Here is a 24,576-nt window from a genome sequence, read left to right as displayed (position 1 = left end):
CAGCTATGTTTGGCACGCAGTGAGTCATCTAATTTTATTTGAATTTTTTCAAGTTATGACGTCATATTATCAACTATAAAGTTACATATTTCGAAAATTGTTAGTGTCGTAATCAGGATGTGATACAGAAGTTTCTAGAAAGTAGCTCGGTTAAAATTAGTCCTTCTTTCAAGGTCTGTTTGTGCAAACACATTATGACGTGATATACGCCTCGTAACAATGGCTGACAATAGAATAGTTGTGATGTCATAAACACATGACATCATAGGGGATAGAAATATTTTGTCGGTGATTATTTACCAAATGAAATACCTGGATGTTTTACAAATATTGCGCAATAATGTAACTTGGGTAAATTTCTATACATAAATGTTTTCCTAGCACATATTACATAAACCATAAGGCTACGATAATACGATTATAATATTTTTACCAAGTTTTAACTTTTGCATATTATTTAAATGAAATTCTGTCTCATTTTTTGGGGGGAATCTCATTTTTACAGAAATTTCTGTACTTGCGAACAGGTTTAACTAAATATTTTTGTATTGGTAAAAAGCTCTTCTGATAAAAACACGTAAGTTTTATTTCTATTAAGAAACTATTTATATAGCCTATTATAGCATGCCTGGTAGCAACAACTAGCATAAATTATATTTTTTACAGAATTTAAAGCACGAACAGCAAGGCAAAGTGATGTTCGTTCCATTGGACATCACAGAACCGAAGCAAATTCGTCTAAGTTTCAAATCGATGATCAAATCCTGTCTACCCCCTGAACCCCCACCCTCCAACAACCTATCCACACAACCACAACAAGTACAAGATACTGGGTTTAGGAAGGATGTAGAAGACTCTGGATGGCTTGTGCAGGTGATAATATGTATTTTATTATGTCAAATGTACTAAAAAAAAATTGTTTTGACATTGACCTGAAAATTTTTATTTTTTATATCCTATAACTCCTAATACCCCATTTTCCCACATTAAAAAAACTGATTTATGTAATTTTAAAAAAGGTCCAGGTTTAAAGAATAAATTTTAAGATTTATTGAATCCACAAATAAGTAATACCCCAATCCCCCAGGTATCCCAGTTATTAGAAGTAGCTGGAGCAGTGGTTGACGTGATTGACATCCATGGTGGTTCAGTAATGATAGCAGTGGAAGATGGTTGCGACGCTGTGCCACAAATATCTTCATTAGCTCAAGTTATGTTGGATCCACACTATAGGTTAGTGGTTGTTTTCACACAGTTTTCTACATATTTTTTTATATATTAAGGTGGGAGTCCTGAGGATATGGTTTTATAAATTTTTGAATGTTTACTATTAAATCTGACGGGAAAATAGGATGAAATGTGTCCCATTTTCCCTTACCCTACGATATCTACATAAAAATTTATTAACTTGGGGTAATAGTACAAATGTGGCCCAGATCAAGGGTACCTATTTTGCTATTTAAAGTAAAATTGAGGTAAAAGGTGTTTTAAAAAAATGCGGTAAAAGACAAATTGTTTCCATTTAGAACAATTGAAGGATTCCAGACATTGATACAGAAGGAATGGTTGTCGTTTGGCCATCGTTTCAGTCATAGGAACCGATTTAATGATGTTCAATCTAGTGGATTCACTCCTGTGTTTCTACAGTTCCTAGATGCAGTCTACCAGGTGTGTAAAATGTAGATATTCATTCTGTTCTATATGGTTAAGGTCCAACATGGCAACAGACCTAATATTTAATTCAGAGTTGGCCCATTACCCTAACACTTAGAATGACGATGTGTTGGAGCAATGTCCATTAATTGTTTTGCTCTAGTACACAAACGTGTAACAGCATCGAGCATCGAATCCGGTATCCTATGGTTAATTTTAAACCCTTAAAACCATAGTTTCCCTGGCACTATCTATTCTATGTGGGTAAGATCATGCAGCATAGCATGTCATAGGTTCTAGGATCTAAATACATATACCAGTACAATAATTTACACTCACAACCACAATACATTCCAGTTGATCAACCAGTTCCCGATATCCTTTGAGTTCAACACCACGTACTTAGAACTTATAGCTTACCATTCAATGTCAAACCGGTTTACCACCTTTCTACTGGACTCTGACTATGAGAGGTTAGAAGCTGGTATCTTGTTTGAGAAGAAGGTTACTGGTCGATCACCAGGAAAGAACTCTTTGGCTTCATCTAGTTCAACATCTCCTCCAGGTAATTGCTTATGTGGGTTGAGAATGTTTTTGTGGAAGAAATTGTTTTAGAATTTGTAATGATCCATAGGTATCTTTCATTAGATTGTATATTTAAGTAAGTTTCTGCGGTGGGGCAAGCCAGGGGACATGTGGGGTTTAAGCTTTCCCAGTATTCGTAACATCCCAATTTGTCCAAAAAACTCTCCTTGTTGATAATGTGGGTTATTATTTTTACTGAGTATTTACACACCGGTATGTATTAATTTTAAAACCAATTTTATTGCAAAATATTTGAAAATAATATTGCTTTAAATTAAACTTTATTACACGTCAGAGGTTGTAGGAAAATATTAACATGTTCATTTATAACACAGCGTCACCAAGTTTCAACACACTCCGGCCATACAAGTCACTGTGGGATTACATTGATGCAGCTCATAGGAAATCACATCTGTTTCTTAATACGTTTTATTCGCCACAACATCTATCGTCTCAGGTGAGTGTTTAGAAGTGACTGTAAAGTGTAATGTTAAAAATAATCTGCATGTGTTAGGAGTTATCAAAGTGTAGGTACTATTTGGAAAGAGTTAATAAAGAAAATGGAGTTTGTAGTTTTATTATTAATTTTTATTTTATTATGTTATTTTACTATTTATATTACCTGTTATATTTAATTTTAAAAACAAATTCTTTGTTGTTTAAAAGTACAAATCTGTTTTTTTTCGAAACCAAATAAATTACTAAAAAACCATAATATTCTATCTTTAAACGCTGTCAATTTGTAGGTTTTGCGTCCAATACACTCCATGTGTCGGTTAAAACTATGGCCATACTACATACGTGAAGCATTAGGTGAAGGACCACCATTTGATGGATCGCTTGGTGAATTAACTTCCGGTACAAGTCATAATGAACAAGAAGCTACTGAGGTATTGTAAAAAAATTAAGCTTTTTTTAAATGTTTTTTCATACTTACTTTGAAAAAAAAATTACCATGTATTAGTAACAAAGAACATTTTACTTATTTCCCCACAGTTTACAACTTTACGACAATCTTTTATCAATTGTATCTTTAATATTTGTATTTTCCAACCATCACATAACATTTTATTTCCATAATACTTCCTATTCCCCCACAGACAAGTGAAGTATGGGGAGGTGTCACTGGTAGGCGGGTGGTCAATGGTTGCTATGACAACATTGCCGATGCTCAACCGGACACTATCAAGTAAGTTGGTGGTACTAAACTACTAACTATTTTGAAAACTTAAAGAATAAACACACACAAGTCTTTGGATTCGTTTTGTGTTGAAATATTACTTTTATATATGTTATTGCTGCTAGGTGTTTTAATAGTTTGGAAGAAATCGTGTTTTTTGTAAGTTATTTGATCCAAATAAACAGTCGGGAGGTTGTAAAGAAAATGCTGTTTCTCTTACTAAATTATAGAGTTCTACCCAGGCATTTTTTTTCAATTTTTAAATCCCAACAGAATGCTACTGAGCCAGATTGATCGATTACAAACAGAGCTTGGGGTTCCCGTCGATTCATGGAATTCAACTTGGAAGGCGATAAACACTTCAACTCCTAAGCGAGTACGTTAACCATGACATTTTTGACTGTTATAATATTATAATGATAATATTTATTTATCTTCTCGATTAGGGGGATTAAAAGATTAATATTTTATTACCAAGATTAAAAAAAAAAAAAACGGAAAGACAGGATATGGCGACAAAACAACAGTTATTGCAACACAATCACAGTTAAAAACATATTTACGTTTAATTGGAAATGTGGTCGCTACACCTAGTAGACAAACAACGAGCCATATTTTGTTTAACTGATCTCATAATGGTGCAGACATGAGATGTTTAAATAGTCAAATCTAAGTGTCACATCTTGCTTTATTAATATTACTCCTATCTTTACTTAATTGAAACCTCGTTCAAGGCTGTCTGTTCTTTTATCTCAATCTCAATCATATTTAAACTTGTTATAAGCTTTGTAAATTTGTTCATGTTGCTTTGTTTGCATTCTCCCTTTACTAAGAACTTTATCTTGACCTTGTCTTGTTAATTAAATATTAGCCAACTTACGTGAGACTTGATTTATTAGAAGAATGTTCCTGAACACACAAAGCAAGCACGAAGTGAAGTTCGAGCGTTGCACAAACTAACAACAGTCAATGTTATTCATAAGGTGGGGCTTGTGTATGTGTGTGTCTATGTGTGGATAAGAATGTGTGTATTAGTTATATATGGTACGTATATGCCTCAATAAAAATTCGTTATTAGCATTTTTAATAGGTTTGGCCAAGTTTTTTAAGTAATTGGAATTGTGTCATTTTTTTACAGCTTTTTACCAATAACACTCCTGACTTTATAACGGGGTTTGAACCATGTTAAGTAGTTTGTTTTGTTAATATTTGTTTGCTTGTTATAGCTTATTTCGTGACAGGTTCCACATACAATGTTTTTTTTAATACTTTATATAAATCATACCAAAACTATCTTTGGAAATCCAAGATATTTCATATAAATAACATTCATTCTCTTATTTAACTGTATTTGAGATGCATTGACTGTAGCATCCTAGGTTTCACAAAAGCTTATTACATTGTTAGTAATCTAATACCATCTTCATATAACTACATTGTATACACGTTGCTATTCCACATTTAGCTAATATGGATAAAACTAATTGTATATAAGCTCAGTTAAATGGTCAATTGTTAAAACAGTATAAACATTTTTCATATATTTCAGTAATCTTATTTTTACAGTAGTTGGTTTAATTGCTCTAACAGTGTTGTCTATGCTTTAAAAAAAACACCTAAAAATGATGTAAAATATCTAATTCTATGAGCTTCCCGAGAATAAAAATAGTAGTTATCCAAAAATTTAACTGCATATAAATAATGCTGGCAAAGTGTTTCAGTTCCTATTCAAACTTTTACATTTCAATAAAGAACCTTACTCTTCCTGACCCCTTACAGTGTCACATATGTTTAAAATAGCATTGTCTAGTTCTAAAGGCCCAAAAATATTTTACCCAAATTAGCAAAATATTATTTATCCAAAAAATGTGTGTTATTTATCCAAACAAATGCACATAAGTAGTATTAGTAAAGTTTTGCTTTCATTTAAACTTTGCATTTCATTTAAGAACCTTCCCCAACCTAAACGTCGAATGGTGGTGTCTGTAAGTCTATAACAGCATTTTACTTTGTTTATTTCCCAGCCTCAAACAATGTAAACCACCTGTGTCATACCTGTCATCCATTCTAAGTTACCTAACTCACCTACATGCTTAACCATACTAACATATTCTTCAAACAGTTAAAACCTGTTTCATAAAAATTCCATCATTTTTAACTTTTCAGTAGAATTATAAAAGCTAAGTAACTTTTATTCATATAGCTGTTTTCAAATTGAAAAATTACTTTTGTTAACTTCCTTCAAATGTTAAATGGATATTTTACATTTTCTTTAAACAGTTCAAACCTGTTTTATAAAAATTTCATCATTTTTAACTTTTCAGTATTTTAATAGTTATGGATGAAATATAATCATTAAATTTTGTAGAATTATAAAAGCTAAGTAACTTTTATTCATAAAGTTGTTTTCAAATTGAAAAATTGCTCTTGTTAACTTCTTGCAAATATTAAATTAATATTTTAGACATGCTTCAAACAGGTTCAAACCTGTTAAAAATTCTATTAATTTAACTTTTACGTATTTTAGTAGTTATGGATAAAATATAATTCTAAAAATATAAAAAATAAATAAAGCAAACGAATTTTTAACTTTTACGTATTTTAGTAGTTATGGATAAAATATAATTCTAAAAATATAAAATATAGTAAAAGCAAATGAATCGTTTTTTTATGCAGTTTACAATTTTTAATTGGAAAATTGTTGTTGTTAACTTCTAGCGAAACTCTCAAAAATATTATTTAACTTTAATCAGTGCTCCATAACCTGTTTACACGATATCTTATGAGTTTAACAAATTAATTATTGATTACTTTCTTGCAAATTACTTTTTTTACCTTGAAGAATGGATTCAAAAGTTTCAAGGCTTTTACCTACTGCTTCGTATAAACATGGTTTACCCTTTTTTGCAACCTTTTTTTATTTTATTTTTAATATTACCACCCTTTCCTTTTTTTCCATTATAATTCCAATCTTTTTAAATTTATTCCACTTTTCCAATTTTTACAATAAATAATCTCCTTGTATCTGATAAACAACCAGGCTATGGACTTCCTACATTCCCAACAACTGTTGCCTCAACGAATGCGAAGTGTGTCTGTAGCTATCACTTCATTCACATCATCTTCACCTTATATCAGGGTAGCTAATGATCAGCCATGCAACCCAATACGTTTCACTCACCAACAAATCACTAAACAATTTCTTTCAAAAATTTCTTTCGTTTCTGATTTTTGAAGCCTCAGTTGGACTTGCGTGTGGATTTGTCAGTTGCTGTGTTTTTTGTTTTTTTTATCTTTTCGAGTTTTTTATAGAAATATTCATGTTTGTATAGAGATCAGCTATCAGAGAGGAAAGTGTTAGCTCGGAAAACTGGACCAATCCACCTGAGATTTTGATCAACTCTGTCAATGATACAATGGACACGACTTCTCTGTATGACCAGTTCCAAACCTCAAGCAAACCAGAAGTGAGTGGGAAAATATAAGATAAATCATCTGTTTATAAATGAGTTCTTTTCAAAATGTTTCATTATCATATATTTTTTGAAGGCTGCTTAATGTAGGTGCCTGAAGTGTTTATTATTTTGTTCTGCAGTGCTTGTTTTTCTGTTTATTAACTGTTTTTTTTTAATTAGATTCATCATCATATATCTGTATTAAATCAGTTATTGTAGCCACCAGAACAAATTTCTGTCTCCAGTCTTTCCTTTAAAGTAATTAATAATTTAGATGTTACTTTTACTGGTCAAGTATATAAAAGCAAAATAGTTGTTAAAAATCAATTCCTGTTTACAGGTTCGTACATATGAGGGATCACTATGGAAGCAAGGAGCTTACATGAAAGGATGGAAACCAAGGTTCTTTGTGCTCGATACAACTAAACATGAAGTAAGATTTATAATTTACACTTAGGTCTTTCACATTATGGAGATATAGTGCTGTGGGGTGTAATAGATGCTTTGAACACATAATTTTACACCTTTTCTAAACGTGATTTTAATAATTACCAGCTCTTGATTTTAACAAGTACCAAATAAAATTTCACTTTTCTTCACAAACTAATTCACAACATAAATATATTACTTATTTTAAATTTTGAAACCTAATATGTTTTAGTTGCGGCAATATGAGAACAGAGGCGACAATATTTGCAAGGGCATTATTGACCTGAAAGAACTTGAATCAGTTCAACTAATGGATCAACCTTTATCAGGTGCGCCGAAAGGTGCCAGTGGTAAAGCTCTATTTGAGGTAAGGGATTTTACTTTAGCATGCCCTAACATTGTATATGATTATAGCAACTACAAACAAGTATAGGACTGTACTAGCTACAAATGGGAGTATAGGAGTTATGTGAATATACCAACTACAAATTATAATAGATAAGTATAGGAGTATACCAATTATGTCATGTATAAAAGTATTATAGTTACAAATTTATTTTGTACTTGTAGGTAAAACTGTCCAAAAGACAATATCACTTTATTGCTGAGAATGAACAAGCGGCAAAAGATTGGGTCGACAATCTCCAATCTGCTCTTTGATCTTCTTACTCTGCCTCCTCATCACTGTGATCCTGTTTCTCCCTGAAGTGATCTCCAAGCGATTTTATCTTGCCTACCTCCCGTGGGAATATGAGTTGGTGCACCTGACGCACTACAGACATGGGATTTTAATCAAATAGGAAATAATTGAGGACTTTTATTTCTTTCCTTTATTTGCGATACAGTGTTAATTGGGTGAATCTGTTATACATGTGAGTTTGATTACATTACACTTAAAGAATGTTAACACGTACACACACAAGCACATTTCCTGAAGGTACAGTCCTAGTTTTGTAAAAGCTCACTGTCCTATTATGGTATACATTCTAATTTTTGAAAAATGTTGTTTTAAAACCTTTTGCCCTTTTCCAAAGTTGATGTCTCTGTTTCACTGGTCTTCCTACACTTTTAGTACTTTATTTATTATTCACCTTTTAACTTTTTGATGCCTGGCTGGAATTTGCGCCAAATATTGTCCTTAATTTAAATGGTCTTGGAACTTTGTCGAACACAAAGGCATATTGCTGTCTTTTGTCATGGAGAATATGCAAACAAAATCTGTGCTGCTTGAATTGCTGCAATAATGAGAACCAGAGCCATTGATGGAGCTACATATTCTCCCATGTTACTTAATTACGTTAGTTGACATTGCTTTTTGTTAGGTATGGGGTTGATATTAATATATACATGTATGAACGTTTTACAGTGAATAACTGCCCGAATATGCTTGGTGTACTTCGCTTAAAGTTTTAAAATGCTTGCTGCAATAGCAACTTGCTAATAAATTCCTCTAGTAAGCAAACCTTTCTGATACAGTTACATTCCAGGCCTACCTCAGATGTAAGAGCATTGCATGTTGCAGTCCTATATATCTCTTTCAATACCAGACTGCCTTTGTTTCATAGGCATACCAATGGCTTGTTTTGTATAAGCCTGAAACTTCGTTTTCAGCATGCATATCCTCGCTGTAAGCTCGTAGCATGGTACGCAGAGGTACCCAGGCTTTTTAAATAGCCTACATTCGTTGGACTACCTAAACGCGCAGTTGGTTATAGTACAATTTCGCTTACAATGCGATATAACAATTACGATTTCAACAAAAAACTGCGATCCACTAAAAGGTTATAGAAATTAAATATGGGCGTATTCGGTGCGTTTCCGTAGCTTTTTCTTCGCTCAGCGGTGTGTGTATCATTAGAAACTCACTTTCGATTCGTCAGAACAATTTTCTTGGAAAACCATCTCCTAAACGCACAAACCGCATTTAGCGAAAAAAAAACAACAGAACGAAACATGCAAAAGCCTATATAGCCTACCTTTTATTGAGTTCTTTTGCACCGACATCGCTTGATTAAAATGAACGAAAGGCGAAGGCGGATGAGATGCATTGAAACAAAATTCTTCTGCGTTGAATCCTCCGGCTGCTGTATCGCGTTCTGGTGGCGTAACTGGTCTATCTCCTGCATGTTAATATAAAGACCAGTTGTGAGGTGTTATACCGTTAGTGTATGTGAAACACCAGCTTTCTATAGTACGGGATTGTGCAACTGATTTATTTGAATAAACGGTTCCATGTCACATAAAAGTTTTAGTAGTAAAACAAGAGTAAACTTCTGCAATTTGCACATACAGGTAGCATGCGTATCTATATAATATATACAACATACCGAAATGCATTACGAAATCGTCGAGTACAGATGACGATCGTTTGGGTGTAGGTCGTTCATGCATTTCAACATCTGGCCATAGCGCAGAATGCGAGGAAGTTATATGATGATTATGGCGTTGTTCAGGAGCAGGGATGGACGTTCGCTTTTGTGCGCTGTACGACACCTGCAGTTTTTGCAACTCTCGCGTTTTTTCTCGAAGTAAAGAGTTCGCCTGGGAAAAGTAATATATATTTGCGGTTTCTTTACTTTTCTCTTCCATCGCAATTTTTGGATATAAATAAATACCTAAAGTGGCGGTTTATGTGCCAGTATATGTCACCATTACAGAGAAGGTAATGTTAGTCAGAAAATAGAACAAGCGGTCTGAATGCAACCCATACTTTTCTTCCTACCTCGGTATATTGCTTCTGTAACTCTTTGAACTCAGCCTTGGTTCTCTGCAACTCTGCGTTGAGACCTTTGGATTGAATTTTCCAGTTTGATACAAGCTTATTCGAATACTGCTCGATTTTAGTGTATTTTTCGCGTAACTTCTTAGACTCGTATTCCTGAAAGCAGAATGGCATAGTTTCACATTCTGATATAAATATACACGAACTTTAAGACTACAACAATATATTTACTTTATAAAGCTTTTCCTGGCGTACTTGAAACATCCAGAAAGCGATTGCACGCGTACATATGTCTAATATAACTTCCGGTTTCTGGCCGCATAGCGCCATTGATTTGTAAGATTCTGAAGGGTTTATGTCGACTTGGACGAGATCAAACTTCCCAGCTAGTTGTATGCTGCAAACGGGACATTTTCTATCTTGAACTGCTGTCGGGAATGTACGAGCAACGTGGTAATTATCCTTCAGTGAAGTAAATATATATATGCTAATATGAATCACATCTGATTAGTTAGGACATAGCAAAGCAAGTACACCAAGTAAAAGAAGATTGTTTAGCACTTGTACAGACTACGCTTTGTGGCGTTTATGCAAGGTATTATCGACTTTATCGTTATAGGTAATTAACTGATTAGTAGATGAAATAGATTAAAGGTAAAGTATTTACCGCGTAATCTTTCTCCGTCGTCATGGCAGAACATGTGAGAGCAAGACGTAACCCAAGCTTTGCCGGTCACTAAAACTTTTCGGCAATTACGATAATTACAAACGACTTGTGAATCCATTATTTCGACGGTTCTTATAGTCAAATTAAATTAAGAAAGCCAAGAAGACGATATCTCCAACAGTACTATTAAGGAAGGCGATATATCAACAAAACTTACCCACTTATTTGCCTTTATAACTTTAAAAATAATGAGAAAAGCGTAAAATTTTCAAAGATTTCTTCGGCGAAATATTTCAATGGTGACGTAACAATGGGCTTCATATTTGAATTTTATTTAATATAGAAATCATATACCTTTTTAAGACTCAACGTGTTCTGGCTTTTTGACGTGAGATTTTCAAAGAAATTAGTACAATGCAAAATCGACTTGTACATTGCCGTACATTGGATTCGTATGACCAATAACCAAACCACGTACCCAAATTTTATAAATCTGCTGACGAATGTTCATTATCATGACGCACCACAACCTTAAAAATACTGTCCTCTGATTGGCTGATCGCGAAAGTAGCACCGAATTTGAACAAACTTAAGTGATTTTGGAGAGCAGAAGATCCCGATGATCGTTGTTGTTTTTACTGCTACAGTAGAGTGAATCTTATATGACCGGTTATAAAATAACACAACTGTGTAGTAAGAGCCTGCTTAAGAATTCCCCAGATTAAACTAATAAATATAATTCAGCTACATTTATGGATAAATTTATTTTAAAAGTCTGTTACGTTTTCAGTTTACTCTAAATTTGCTTCATAGAGGAAATAGGTTGACTATACCTTAACCTAATTCCGTGTTGATAAACATGTTATGTATCAAAACTTTCTACCTAAGACACATTAAATTTATAAACTTTTTCTAATAGGCCCACTTTATAGATCTGTTTGGGTATATTTCTTAATAGCAAATGGCGAAAGTAGTTATTACCGGTTTTGTATATTTTTTGTTAAATGATTGATTCGAAATGATACAATAATTCTGGTGTATGTAAAAATAAAAAGTCGAAAGTTTCTATTTGGGTCAATGGTTCGGATTCAAAAATATTGAAACCTTGAATGAGAAACATTCCAGAGTTTCTTGCTTTCTTTTAACATGGCTAAGAATTGCAAAGGAAAGCATAAGCCGAAGGCATGTAGACCGATAATACTACAACGAAAGCATCCACTTCCAAGTATTTTATCTTCTTTAAAACAAACTAATGCTGCTTCAATGAAAACCAATGATCCTGAAAGTGAAGTAGCTGCTACAAAAACTGAACAAGTTGCTGAACTTACAAGTGAGGATTTGTCACAAAATTTTCCCTCAAACCCGATGTTCTCTTCTGAACAGCAACCCACCACAGTGAAGCACGAACAGCAAGAATTAACTTCTTCCCAACCTTGGAATCAAACTTCTGCGTATGAAAATGATATTCAAATTAAATCCGAAAATATTCTTTCAAATGCAACCTCAAATCCACAACAAGGAAATTTTGGAACTTTTTTAAACACTCAGTTTGTACAATGTCCACCAGGTTCCCAAATGAGCAATGTCATGATTAAGCAAGAACCAGGAAGCCATCAGTTTGTAGATACATCTCAGAACATGGGTATCTACCAGAACCATGGAGCAATGAAAACAATGTACCATTCTGTGCCTAATGTTCAAATGAGCAACATGGACCCTTATAACCAAACAGTGTTAAACGAAGTCCCCCTTACAACACAGTCACAATACCGAACACATGGAAATGTTGGCCAATGTAACCAGTTCACTTATCCGTATGGATCAATGTCAGAAATGCAGGCACATTCGTATGCACCCAACTATTACCAACAAGCCATTCAACCAAACGCAGTGCATTCTGGTAGAGCATAAAAGATTTTTTATCTATTTTTAAAACCTTAATTCAAAATAACGTATTTTATAAATATGTTTATATTTTGCAATCATACCATACCTTCGTATATACATATATAACATATATATTATATAGCCTATATATATTTGTAATCTAAAAAAGTCAGTTAAATAGCTATAACAGTAAGTTAAAGTGTATGTATATAAAAATCTAATTCCTAACCTTATTTTAAGGTCAAAACATGCCCCAACCTCAACCTAGCGCACATTTTCAAGCTACTAACCAACTTGGAGTTCAAATGCCACCCAATGCAAGATACCACATCCAAGGTTTTTCATCACAAGCTAATTTTGTTGATCAAGCAGTGGACGACAGTCTCACTAATATAACATGGTTGGGAAGAATGGGAGTCAACAATTTCATGCCCGTTCCTATTGAAAGGGATCGTAAAGTTTATGAGGTTCTGTTGTTTATTTTGTATTTCAAAACTACAGTTAAAGACTTCTAACTTTTTAAAATAGAGGGAAGTCATTAGCCATAACCAGTTAATTCCTATGACACAAATCTCTCATTGGTTGTAATCTTTACTAATTATTGATTAATGCAGTGACAGTGTATACAAATTCAGGGTAGGCTTGCATTTCCTGTCCAACCAAGTCCGGTGCCTATGACTGGAATTTTGGAGTAAAAACATAATTACACAAAACTTTTGATAAAGAAGTGATACAAACCAAAGTTCCAATGTTAAGAAACCTTAAACAGGCTATTTATCATTCTATCTTTACATTTAAAACATTATTAGTGTTTTGTTACAGAGAACTGAGAAGCGAGGTAGACCCCCGTATTCATACATGGCTCTCATACAATTCGCGATAAACAGCAGCTCAACAGGGAAAATGACTTTGCGACAAATATATCAGTGGATTGAGGAAAAGTTTCCATACTTTAAATCCGCCAAGCCAGGTGACTTGAGTATTCTCATATTAAAAATAACAACATATATCTTACCTAAGAGTAAGAACCTAACATTACTGTAATGCTAAAGTAGCTACAATTTAGGGATACTCTAGCAGTGCTTTAATTGGCATAGTAAATAGTTTAAATCCTGTTTCCTATTCATTAACTTGAGCCACTGTGTGTGATGTTTGTATAAGTGTTGTAATATATCACTAACACCATAAGCCACAGCTGTAATTGTCTTGCATATTTCTCTTCATATAACTGTAGGCTGGAAGAACTCGATTCGTCATAACTTATCACTGCATGATATCTTTGTACGTCAAGTAACAACTGGATCTAAAGCTTCTTATTGGACGCTTAGATCGGATCTAAATATTCGACCTTTAACATTGGACAGTGTTGTAAGTAACATGGCCTGTTGTGGTTGTTCAAACACATTAATAATTATTGTACATACATACCAATTACCAACATACGACTTTTTTAATTGGTCTAAATTCTTTTTTATTATTTATTTCTTATTTTTTATTTAATGCAGATTCATAGTTACAGTTTACATATCTGTGCACTGTACTCACAATGATTCACAAACTTAATTTTAATGTTTTAATTCAGCGTGGCACCTCACACCACACGTTCCAAGACACAAGCAACCCACAAGACCCATCATGGTCCCTACAAACTGTCATGCAAGGACAAAAACCCATCTTACCAAGATTGCCACAGAGACCTTACATTTTACTTCCAGTGCCTCTTATTAATGTAAGTGGTAAAATAAAACAGTGTAGCAGATTGCTCATTTAACACAACTAAAATATGTTATATAGTAAGTTAACCTTAACAACTATGGTTTTTAAATCCTATATCCCTGGCAGGATATAAACTATATACAATGTTCAGTTAAAAATGATTTGTTTTGTTTATTTATTAGAACGGTACCAATGACAAGGACATGACACAATCAACCACAACTGTTGATGTTCAAACACCATCTGTGTACAACTCTACACCTCTACCAACACTTCATACAGATAAAGATAACAGGAGGTATGTATGTGATATTATCATAATATACCAATTCTGGCCTGAATCTCAGGGTGTGACTCACTGTAGGATTTTACCCATGTAGAATTCTCTCCTTGTAGGTAGTTAGAAGTTTACATTTATTTAACTGTTGTCTATTTTTAGGTTAAGTTCGCAAGATGGATCTTCTTTTCTCACGGATTCAGGATTTATTTCTGATTTGAGTATGTTCACACCTTCTAACTGTAAGTATATACGTATTACAATGCTATGAGTACTAGTCTAGGTGTTGGGTAATAGACCAACTCTGGTCTAAATCCCAGGCCCTCTGGATCTCACCCATATGGAATAAGACAGTATCACAAAACTTGTTTTACAGTGGATTTTGATATATGCACAAATTAGCTAGAACAAATAAATCTGTGATCCTATTTGAATATTTATATACAGGTTTGCTCAACTCTGTAGAGAAAAGCTTGCAGAAAAAAAGTGCTACAAATGACAGCAGTCCTTTACTATCACAAACTCAAGTATGCGGTCGTGGTGTAATATAATCATAAATATGTTGACTAATTGTGATAATAGGTGGAAGGGTTTCAGGCTTGAATTTTCGAAACTGTAATATTCGGTAAAGATTGGAAACAACAGATTTATTTTATAGGAACGTGTGTCTAACTATCCCTGCCTCTGTATTTTAAAATGTTTAGCACCTATGACAACAGCTAAGATTGAAAATTGATTTGGTTTAATATGGGTTAGCAGTATGCTGTCAGAAAGATGTTAATACATTTTTATTATAAGGTTCTTTCTGGAAAAAAGGGAACCACAAAGAAGTCACGAAAGGAGCCGCTGAAAACACTCAATGATTCACTTAATTCATCGCTCAACTTTGAAAAGGTTTATATAGTTTTACTGCAAATGTTGCAGCAGAAATAATCCACAACTATATAACTGCTGTTTTAGACCCAGCTCTGTGTGTTAGCATTAGCCTTAAATTTTGCCATTACACTTAAATAATATTTGTCCTAATTATTTGCAACATTTAAAATTTTAACAAGGATTATCTGCCCTTATATTACAGAATGAAGACACATCACCTGGGAAACTTCTTGCATCCCATTGCAGCCAATTTCTTGTCAGCAAACAACCTGTAAAGAAGGAAAAGCCAAAAACTCCTGAATTCCTTAAAAAATCAGCAATGGGTTTAACAGAAGACAGTTTTGATGAAATGTTGGAGGATTTGGGTTCACCATTTAAATCCTACTTCACTAAAACTGCAGAGGTGGAAGCTTTTTCCACTCCCCGTGCCAACACTGGCTCCAGGAAGCGCAGATGCTCCTGGGGATCACCAGAGTCCTCCAAAGAGGTCCAGAATCGAATCAAGACTGAAAATGAAGTCACTCCATCTAACCGGAGCATTCGAAGAGTGAAGAGTTGTGTTGGCGACTTAAGGCAAAATTATGCAGATGAAGTGAAAAATAATTTAGCAATAGTAAAGACAAAACAAGTGCCTACTTCCACACCTTTGAACAAGCAGAAGTGGCAAAAATCAAAAGGGTATTAAATTATTTCCTTATTTATAGTTTTTTATTTACCATATTTGTATTTACTTTCAGGTGCGATGATATGAACATTGAAGAAAACAAGGAGAATGTTATGGAGTGTTTCCAGCAGGGCACTAAGCATACAGAAGAGCATTGGGATAAGGATGAAAATGGTCATCACTCTATTCCATCTCCCATCCATTCAACATCAAAAAATCCTGAATTTGATTTCTTCCATGACCTTATTGGTTTAGTTTTCAAGACCCCTGATAAAAGATCAAATCCAGGATCCAACTTTGACAACTTAACACCTGAGAGAATCCCACTATGTGACATCACACAGCGGCAAAAACCTAATCCAGCTGTAAAAACTGAGGCAGCCACAACCTCTGACTCCCTGGGGCCACCACCAGCCCTGCTGTCCCCAAAATTCGAACCGTTAGACACAAGCTTTAGCAAATTGCTAGACATCAGTGGTGGCAGTGGTACTTTTAGTAGGATGAACACACATTTCTCTGATGTAGCGGATCTTAGCTTAAGTTGGTCAAATTTCTCACATTTGTAGCTTGGTAGCAGCCATACAATTGTGCAAAGACTAGTTTTGGTATGTGATATACCTACATTCTACTTTACCTAACCTAAAAGTATTATTTACCCGCGAAGTCTAGATGTTTCCGAATATAACAGAGTGAGTACGTGGGTTTTTGCTTCTGAATGTTTTCGTTTTAAGTTCCTTGATATTTTTTAAGTTATAGTCAAAAGTTTTATTTTGGCTTAACTTGTTTAATGTTATTTTATTCGTTTCCGGTCTTATTCACTGTCAATGGCATCTCTTTTTAAATTGATTTTCTGTACAAATTTCCATGGTGCTTATCCACATTCAGCTTAAGTTAAACTTAAACCGGTCTTCGCAATATCTACCCGCTCTGGTTTACAGTTTTTAATTATTTTAAAACAGCAATATGTTTTATTTGCATTTTGTCAGTGTTTGTAGCAAATACGATGGTTGTAGTGACTTTTGCTGAATGCTTTGCACATTTTTGTTAGCGGTGGATCTCCCTTTTATAAGTAATTTAACTAGCCATAGCTACGAAGATATCTAATGTAGCTTATTTACATTTAAACAAGCCATTTTAGTGTAGTTGTCGCATTTATTTCTTCAACATACCTAAAACAGATTGTATAGATATATATATATATAATATTGTTATTGCGTTGTGTCACAACAAATCTAATCTATTTTAACATAAATACGCATTTCAAACACGTAATAAACCATGCCTAGCAAGTGCAAAGTATTTTGTATTTATGGAAAGTCCTAAACAAACATTGCTCAAAAGAACTGTACCCTTTCACGAAGCAATTATCAATGACCGAGGTCTCATCCGTTTTAGAAGGCAAACCGCCGAAGTTTGCTTTTCGTTTCGGCGTTCAAGAAATTTATGGAAGCAAGTTGGGACGTTCAAGTTTGCTTTGTACGTTTGTGGTAGAATTTAGAAGAAAGTGAAGTATTAGAATTCATTCGCACAATTATGGTGACTGTTTTACTAGGTTGTTCAGCTTATATAATGTTTAAATGCAATTGTTGTATAGATTACAGAATCCTGTTTATATCATTGCTGTTCGTTGTCAGTAAGCCATCTTAGCCACCTATTAATATCGTATGGCCTTTTACAAGCTCATAGAATAAACTTATTTGCTGTTCAGGTTTTGACATTGTGGTAACTTTCCACCTGTTGGGTATTTAAAGTTGATCTATTGCTGTCTGTCTAACTTTAAGTTTAAAATGGGGAAAAAACAAGCCAATAAAAAAGGGGGTGATAATGCTTCTACACAACCAAAATCTATGGGGCCTCAAAATGGGGGTCAAAAGCCATCAAGTGACCCTGCACCGACCAGGAACCGAGGATCAAGTGACCCTGCACCGACCAGAACCAAGGAGTCAAATAGCAGTCTCTGGTGTATGATATTTCTCATCACTGTGGGATGTGGATGTGCATTCTCCTTCTTCATGTATGAAATGGATCTCACAAAGACAGCACTTGTCAAAGAGATTGAACAACTTTCAAAGGAGCTTGAAACTGTGGCATCATTGAGATCTGACATCAAAGCCAACAAAGCAAGTTTAAACGGTTTGTCCAAGGTTCAGGATTCATTTGAAGCAATGAAGGATCAAATGAAGCAATCTGAGCAGAGCACACGCAGTTTTAATGTTGAGATTCCAAAATTATCATCAAGAGTCAAGCAAAGTGAGGAAACTCTGAAGAATCAACTTACTCACATGGAAAAGTCCATACAGCAACTTGAGGCAACAAACTCCGAGAGAATTTCCCTGTTGGAGCAGTTTAATGCTAAAGAGATTGAAAGATTGACTAAATTAACTGTTGAGACAAAACAACTTGCTGAAGGACTGAGAGCCAATCATGCAGATTTACAACAAAACATGAAAACGGAAATTTCTGATTCTCTGAGAAAAGTGGTTCAAGATGTTGCTCAATTGCAGGCTTCTGTTGAGTATTTCAACACAAAGGAAACTTCCCTGCAGGAGGAAATATCTAAGATGAAGCTCAAGTCTGTCACCGATGTGGATCTGAATGAAGTGAAAGAACAGGTTCTTCAACTCACAGATAAAGCCACAGAAACTGGGAATGCATACGCCAGTGTACAAGGTGCCATTGACGATGCATCTCAGCGGTTTGAATCTCAAATCTCGGTGCTTACTGCTCATGTGAAGTCCGGTAAAGATGAATTATCCATGATGCGTGAAGAAGTAAACGGTCTTCGCCAATTAAGTGATGAGATTAAAAAGATGGCAGAACCACAGGCCCAAGAAGCTGCAAAACCAAAGGAGAAAAAACCTTAGGAGACGAACACTTTGAAACTTTTTGCAGGCAAAATTATGCGGAATTTTTTTTATTGAAATTAGGTACAATCTTCAGTTTGTTTATTATTAGGTACAGTATAACTGTGTGTGTTGAAATTCTGCAGTAAAATTTGTAATTTTTTTTATATAAAATGTAAGCTGACCAAGTTATTTGATTGTGTATACATAGTTATTTGTAGATGTGAAAAAGTAGATAGTAGATAATATCTTATAAAAATGTAAAGTTTATAAAACAAGTGTAATAACTAGTTTGTAGTGCAATAAAATTATAAAATTTTCTGTTAAGCTCTTCCATATTGTTATAAAAATTTTGGTTTCGATCTATTTCAATAGTGGTTCATTTTTCTCTGTTAGTTTCATTTTGCTGAACAAAAACTGGTACAGTATATTTTGTAGAGCATAGCTATTTAGTGGTACAACATATTTTTGTAATTTGAAAACAACAATATTTGTGAACTTTTGTTAATTAATAATTATCACCAGCCACTACCACCATGATCATAGTGTGTGAAAGCAATATCATTATATTATTCCTATAACTTCTTAAAAAAGTGTCTAAACATTGTTATTAGACGATAAAAAATAATGAATGTATTCTGAAATGTTGGAACATTATTCCTGAATGTATTTACAAAAGTTTTGTCTTTACCTGTTAAAATACTGTGCAAATTTTCTGTATTCTGTTAAAAGTTCGTTAAACTAAAGCTGAAATTTTAATATGCACAAGTTTATTTTATATTGAATCAATCATCCAAAACAGTGCCAATGTTTTTTGCAAGCTTAATTTTCACATAAACAATATATGTATTCGTTTCACCACAACAAACAATAGTAATTTACCAAGTTTAAAACAAGGTGTGATTTTTGGTGCAGGTTTTAAGGTAGGGAGTACATAATGCAATGGTGTCCTCCAAAAGAAGTCCAGGACTCTTCAGATGAGGATGGAGAGGTACGAAGCTCTAATGATGAAGATGATGATGTTGTAGTTGCTCCATCTACATCACATACAGCTCCTCCTCGAAAAACAAGGATGAAAAATATTTGGAGCTCTGTTTTAGCTGATCAAAGTTCTGATGATATATCAAGCAGCATGGGAACAGTGGGCATGAAGCGTTTTATGTCAAGAGGACCAGAGTCATTTTCTCTCGAACTTGCTTATAAAGATCAAGAAAGCCTTCCAGACGACAATGAACAAGTGAATGACATTGATCATGAGATAGAGAATTACATGAACCAACAAACTAAGCCTGTGCAAGAAAATGGAGGTACTGCTACCAAAAAGACAGCTTTAAAACGCAAGCGATCAAAAGGTAATGCGAAACCAGGTAACGTACCACAATATAAACCCGGACAGATGGTTAAGTTGAATAAACGCTGTGAGGTTTGTGAGAGTGACAGTGAAGAGAAAGTAGCTGAAGAATTAATTTTTAGACTGTGGGAAAAGAAACGGGATTTAATGCGAAAAATTGTCCACACTATCGGAGTGCCCGCTGCGCTTTTGCTGTATAGTAAAACTGAAATGTTAGAAATGAGTGGAGGTCTTATGACACTCCAAGGCAGTCGACGTCGCACACCAGGCGGGACTTTCCTTCATCTGCTCCGGAACCAAGAAGGAATTGATCAGAATGAAGTGAACCGCATTTTTGAAGAGGACTCACTGAGAGAACGGGAGCAGTGGATGTCTGCGAAGAGAGCGAAGAAGCAAGGGAAGGAGGCAGGAGTTAACAGAGCAAGTGCTCCTCCTGCTTCAGAGCCCATATTGGAGGTTGCTCATGATAATCCAAAATTTGCATCTTTTGGAGTAACTCCCCATAACAGCCCATCTGTTGATATGGCTGAAGATATAACAGAATCTTGACGAGAGTTTCTCAATAATTTCCTTGTGTTGTTTTTACATTGTGCTCACTCCTATTTTGATGCAATTCATTTTTTTCATCGTTTTTATGTTATGTACCTTGAAACCACCATTTCACATATGTGTTGTTATTCTGCAGTAATAAAGTGATCATGGGTTCACTTATGTTAAATTCTAATAAAGTTTTAAAGAGTGTCGAATTTTCAGTCTATTAGCAAAAACTCTGTGAAATCACATGATGATAATTTATGTTAGTTCTAAATTTCTTTACTATTTTCAACATTAACTGCATACCATATCATTCCTGCTGCTGCCATCTTTTTGTCTGTCAATGCATTTTATTCAAGTAAATTTTTTCTTGCTATTAAAAATTATAAAGCCAGAGAAATTTCTTAGTTGAACCATCAAAGTGATCCGTTTCAAAAAGTTCATATAATTTAATGCCTTTTTTAAAAAATGTGCAGGTGAATAATAGATTACATTTTTTTGTCTCTGACATGGCTACAGTTGATGCTCTGAAGAAAGCTCTTGTGGAGTCCCTAGAAACAAAAGGAGTGATGGGAAAACTAAAAGCACAAGTCCGTACTGAAGTCTACAAGGCTATGGATGATCCTTCTGTTGAAAAACCAAAACTAAGCAATGAGAATCTTGTTATAAATGAGCTGATAAGGGAATATCTTCAGTTTAACAGATACAAGTACTCTGATTCAGTTTTAGTTGCGGAAACAGGCCAACCAGAGGTACAACTTGACCGAAAATTTCTTTGCAAAGAACTGAATGTAGAAGACACAGAAGAAACAATTCAAATCCCACTTTTGTATTCCGTTTTGGAAGCTTTTGTAAAACAAAAAAGAATCGGAAATTCACATAGAACTGGCTTGTGCAGAAATACACCTGATTCCTGAAACAATTTATTACTATTTGTTATGCATAATTATTGTTTTAGGTATTAATAGCTTCTTAGTTTATTGAAGCTATGTAACATATGTTGATAATAAATCATTAAACTGAATTTCTTGTAAAGTAGAATACAACGTTTTAGCTCTATATATATTCGACTACCCTTTATTTTGTTGTAATTTTACCAAATATTTTTCTATTTCATGATTTTTAGTGTTTAAGCAATTAAGAGACAAACAACCGTGATGTCTGACCGTCTTACACAGCTACAAGATGCAGTCAACCAGGTACGGAATAAAATAGGTTATGATTGTTATTAAAAGTGACCAACTTTTTACCATATAATAATAGTAATAACTTTATTCGTACTGTTCATAATAATAACTTTATTTGTCTGTTTTGAATTGTAAACGATAAGAAAAAATATAGTGACAAAACAACAGCTGTTAAAACCTGCCTACAGGTAAAAACACATTTACATTTAAATGGTACTTTTTCATAGCTTGCAGAACACTTTTGCAATGGAGTTGGAATTCTTCAACAATCTGCTGTCCCGGGTTCATTTGCTGGGTTGGAAAAATCTGGAAGCAAAGACCCTGCAGTTACTAATGATGGTAATTTAACAATTTATTTACCTGAAAATGTGTAACTCGATTGTGTGGATAACGCCAAACTTTTAAAATGCAGGGATAGTTATACACACATTTCTATAATACAAAATTGGTTTTGATGTTTACCAATTACTGCAGTAAAGAAAATTCCCGGGTAGGCATATCTACTCTGTCACCCCAGGATTGGCGCCTATGTTTAGCCGAATATGGTGCTTTTACTAAACTACAAAAAGCAACTACTGAATTCTGAAATACACATTTCACATGAATTATTTCAACAAACAATATTCCTTGCTCTTGGCATGATTCGAATAATAATACTGGGTTATATATTATTGATATCAGATCTGCACAGCTATGCTTAAGGCTGAAATTGTTATCTTTAGAATGAGAAAGAGAATTAAATGGCAAGCAGAACTGTTTTCATTACAGGGGGATATGATTCATGTTAAACATTAGTACAACACATTGCTTAAATAGAAAATTTGTCAATTTCAGACACCATTCGCCTTTTTTCAACTTTAATAACAAAGACTGCGAAAGACATCGACGTTTTAATTGATTCTCTGCCAAGTGAAGAAAGCACACCTGAGTTACAGGTATAAAGTACAAGTAAAAGATATAGATAATATTATTCAATAATCACCATCAGTGACTTTTTATCAGTGGTATAACTATTTATCTACATGTATGCTTTGTTAAGTAATGTTATAATTAACCTTTGGCTATTTTGGTATAAAAAATCTGGGGTGTTTTTGAGAATCATAATTTGTGAGCTGGCTTTGCCTCTGTTTGATAGTACTTTATCGCTGTTGTTACCTAAACCAGACAACAAGTATACGGTTTGGTTCAGTATTCATTACAATGTGACAATGAATGTGTAGCAGGAAGGAAGCAGGCTTGGTATTTAGCAAAGGAGTTACTGACTGAGTGAATAGTTTGCTTACTTCTTTGTTGTGACAAAAAAACGCTTATTTTATTATTGTGACACAAAAATATTCTTGGCAGGCAAAATACCTTGCAAAACTCGAACAAGAAAACCAGGATGCAGCAGCAAGGCTACGTACGTTTGTAGACAAAGGTGAGGAACAGTTAGCTGAGATACAGAAAGCTCTTGTGGAAATTGCACAAGCTCAACTCCAAGCAAGAAGCATTGAGGTAAATTTAATTTTTTTTTGTTGTATTGTTGACTAACTTTTGTTTCCGTTGTTTCCGAAGTATAAAGAGACCAATGTAGTAGAAAATAACTACTTTTGCAATGATGGTTTATGTACAAAATCAAATACAGTAATCATCCACACATTACTCCCTAAGCAACATGAGGTTATGTAACAGAACACCTATGTTTTAACGACTGTTGTTTTCCCCGCCATACAAGGATATAGAAGCTACATTTATTCTTTCAAATAAAAAAACAACCAAATATATGAACACTAAACATTACAGGCGAATGTTGTATGTGGTATCAACCCAACAACATCAATACCAAGGGAAGATGAAATAACAGGAGATTTTTCCGACCTTCCACAACGGTGAAGTAACAACTTTGACACAAACGTTAGGTTGAGAGGAAGTGCATGCAGGGATCAGCGATATGTGCAATCGTGGTATCTGGACCCCCACTCAGTGTTGGCAATTCAAGCAAAATTGCAGCCGCTAGGTGCTGCTGTGGTGCATGTGTTTTTAACTGAAAGTTACTCTATCGTTGCCGATTTATGCCGAAATAGAGGTTTTTCATATCACAATTTGTAGATTTTTTCCTTGGAACATAGATTTATATCATCGGACATCTCAGATCCGGTGACAAGTTTCCACGTATATCACTTAGTGAGGGATTTTTGACAACCAATAAGGGTACCAATTGGTCGGAGCAATTTCCGTTGGGTGTTTTGCCCAAATACATACGGCCACAATAGAAAGAGCGTCAAGTATGGCACTCGTCACTTCCAATATAAAATAACTTTGCAGTGTTTAGCAATATATATATAGTAGGGCGGGAGAAGACGAGACACCTTTAGCACATATTATCCAAATATCGTGATCATGTTTTGAACAATAAAAAACGGAGTATGGGAGTCGTGAGGATACGTTTTATAATTCCTTAAATGTTCTTTGTTTACTACCAAGTGGGACGAGAAAATAGATTAAAAGGTGTCCTATCTTTCCCCACCCCACTATATAACTGAACATTGCTAGACAACGTGTGCATGTGAA

General features: G+C 34.3%; 7 protein-coding genes across 14 annotated transcripts in view; 6 read left to right on the top strand and 1 right to left on the bottom strand.

Moving 5' to 3' along the window:
- LOC149736985 (myotubularin-related protein 13-like) overlaps positions 1–8,764 on the top strand; it is a 29,145-nt gene extending 20,381 nt beyond the window's left edge. For 2 of the 7 annotated variants that reach the window (XM_089876486.1, XM_089876485.1), the window contains exons 31-45: positions 667–873; positions 1,088–1,233; positions 1,527–1,668; positions 2,011–2,218; positions 2,574–2,695; positions 2,985–3,128; positions 3,339–3,427; positions 3,692–3,794; positions 4,318–4,401; positions 5,368–5,403; positions 6,459–6,557; positions 6,751–6,885; positions 7,214–7,306; positions 7,535–7,669; positions 7,873–8,764. In XM_089876486.1, the coding sequence (XP_089732612.1) occupies positions 667–873; positions 1,088–1,233; positions 1,527–1,668; positions 2,011–2,218; positions 2,574–2,695; positions 2,985–3,128; positions 3,339–3,427; positions 3,692–3,794; positions 4,318–4,401; positions 5,368–5,403; positions 6,459–6,557; positions 6,751–6,885; positions 7,214–7,306; positions 7,535–7,669; positions 7,873–7,962 (1,833 nt within the window). In that variant the 3' untranslated portion in view covers positions 7,963–8,764. The remainder of the gene's footprint in view (positions 1–666; positions 874–1,087; positions 1,234–1,526; positions 1,669–2,010; positions 2,219–2,573; positions 2,696–2,984; positions 3,129–3,338; positions 3,428–3,691; positions 3,795–4,317; positions 4,402–5,367; positions 5,404–6,458; positions 6,558–6,750; positions 6,886–7,213; positions 7,307–7,534; positions 7,670–7,872) is intronic. The other 5 variants (XM_089876490.1, XM_089876487.1, XM_089876491.1 and 2 more) reach the window with 3 other exon arrangements.
- Positions 8,765–9,002: 238 nt separating this feature from the next.
- On the bottom strand, positions 9,003–10,968 carry LOC149736984 (E3 ubiquitin-protein ligase CCNB1IP1-like). 2 transcript variants are annotated; one of them, XM_089876526.1, is made up of 6 exons: positions 10,692–10,968; positions 10,256–10,452; positions 10,025–10,180; positions 9,630–9,843; positions 9,279–9,422; positions 9,003–9,207 (listed from the first exon to the last, which is right to left on the bottom strand). In XM_089876526.1, the coding sequence occupies exons 1-6, from the start codon at positions 10,807–10,809 to the stop codon at positions 9,179–9,181; spliced, it is 858 nt and encodes a 285-aa protein (XP_089732652.1). In that variant the 5' UTR covers positions 10,810–10,968; the 3' UTR covers positions 9,003–9,178. The 2 variants fall into 2 exon arrangements, with proteins under 2 accessions (XP_089732652.1, XP_089732653.1); XM_089876527.1 differs by having other exon boundaries at positions 10,256–10,449.
- Positions 10,969–11,614: 646 nt separating this feature from the next.
- On the top strand, positions 11,615–17,407 carry LOC149736983 (uncharacterized). Its single transcript, XM_089876503.1, has 11 exons — positions 11,615–12,591; positions 12,819–13,045; positions 13,401–13,548; positions 13,813–13,946; positions 14,161–14,307; positions 14,477–14,592; positions 14,734–14,813; positions 15,019–15,098; positions 15,370–15,465; positions 15,650–16,125; positions 16,185–17,407. The coding sequence occupies exons 1-11, from the start codon at positions 11,838–11,840 to the stop codon at positions 16,675–16,677; spliced, it is 2,751 nt and encodes a 916-aa protein (XP_089732629.1). The 5' UTR covers positions 11,615–11,837; the 3' UTR covers positions 16,678–17,407.
- Positions 17,408–17,799: 392 nt separating this feature from the next.
- Positions 17,800–19,869, top strand: LOC149736982 (uncharacterized). Its single transcript, XM_089876519.1, has one exon. The coding sequence runs from the start codon at positions 17,899–17,901 to the stop codon at positions 18,973–18,975; it is 1,077 nt and encodes a 358-aa protein (XP_089732645.1). The 5' UTR covers positions 17,800–17,898; the 3' UTR covers positions 18,976–19,869.
- A 21-nt stretch (positions 19,870–19,890) lies between these two features.
- On the top strand, positions 19,891–21,965 carry LOC149736980 (phosphorylated adapter RNA export protein-like). Its single transcript, XM_089876523.1, has one exon. It carries the CDS (start codon positions 19,892–19,894, stop codon positions 20,852–20,854), a length of 963 nt encoding a protein of 320 aa, XP_089732649.1. The 5' UTR covers position 19,891; the 3' UTR covers positions 20,855–21,965.
- On the top strand, positions 21,292–21,965 carry LOC149736981 (centrosomal protein 20-like). Its single transcript, XM_089876532.1, has one exon. The coding sequence runs from the start codon at positions 21,292–21,294 to the stop codon at positions 21,754–21,756; it is 465 nt and encodes a 154-aa protein (XP_089732658.1). The 3' UTR covers positions 21,757–21,965.
- LOC149736979 (mediator of RNA polymerase II transcription subunit 21-like) lies at positions 21,896–24,107 on the top strand. The gene is made up of 5 exons (XM_089876531.1): positions 21,896–22,038; positions 22,254–22,365; positions 22,861–22,961; positions 23,371–23,520; positions 23,809–24,107. The coding sequence occupies exons 1-5, from the start codon at positions 21,997–21,999 to the stop codon at positions 23,896–23,898; spliced, it is 495 nt and encodes a 164-aa protein (XP_089732657.1). The 5' UTR covers positions 21,896–21,996; the 3' UTR covers positions 23,899–24,107.
- Positions 24,108–24,576: the final 469 nt, after the last annotated feature.

This window comes from Ciona robusta, chromosome 4 (genome assembly GCF_009617815.1).
Source record: "Ciona robusta chromosome 4, ASM961781v2".
NCBI classification, from domain to species: Eukaryota; Metazoa; Chordata; class Ascidiacea; order Phlebobranchia; family Cionidae; genus Ciona; species Ciona robusta.
Note: the sequence above shows the minus strand (reverse complement) of the source record. Positions and strands in the feature narration are given on the sequence as shown.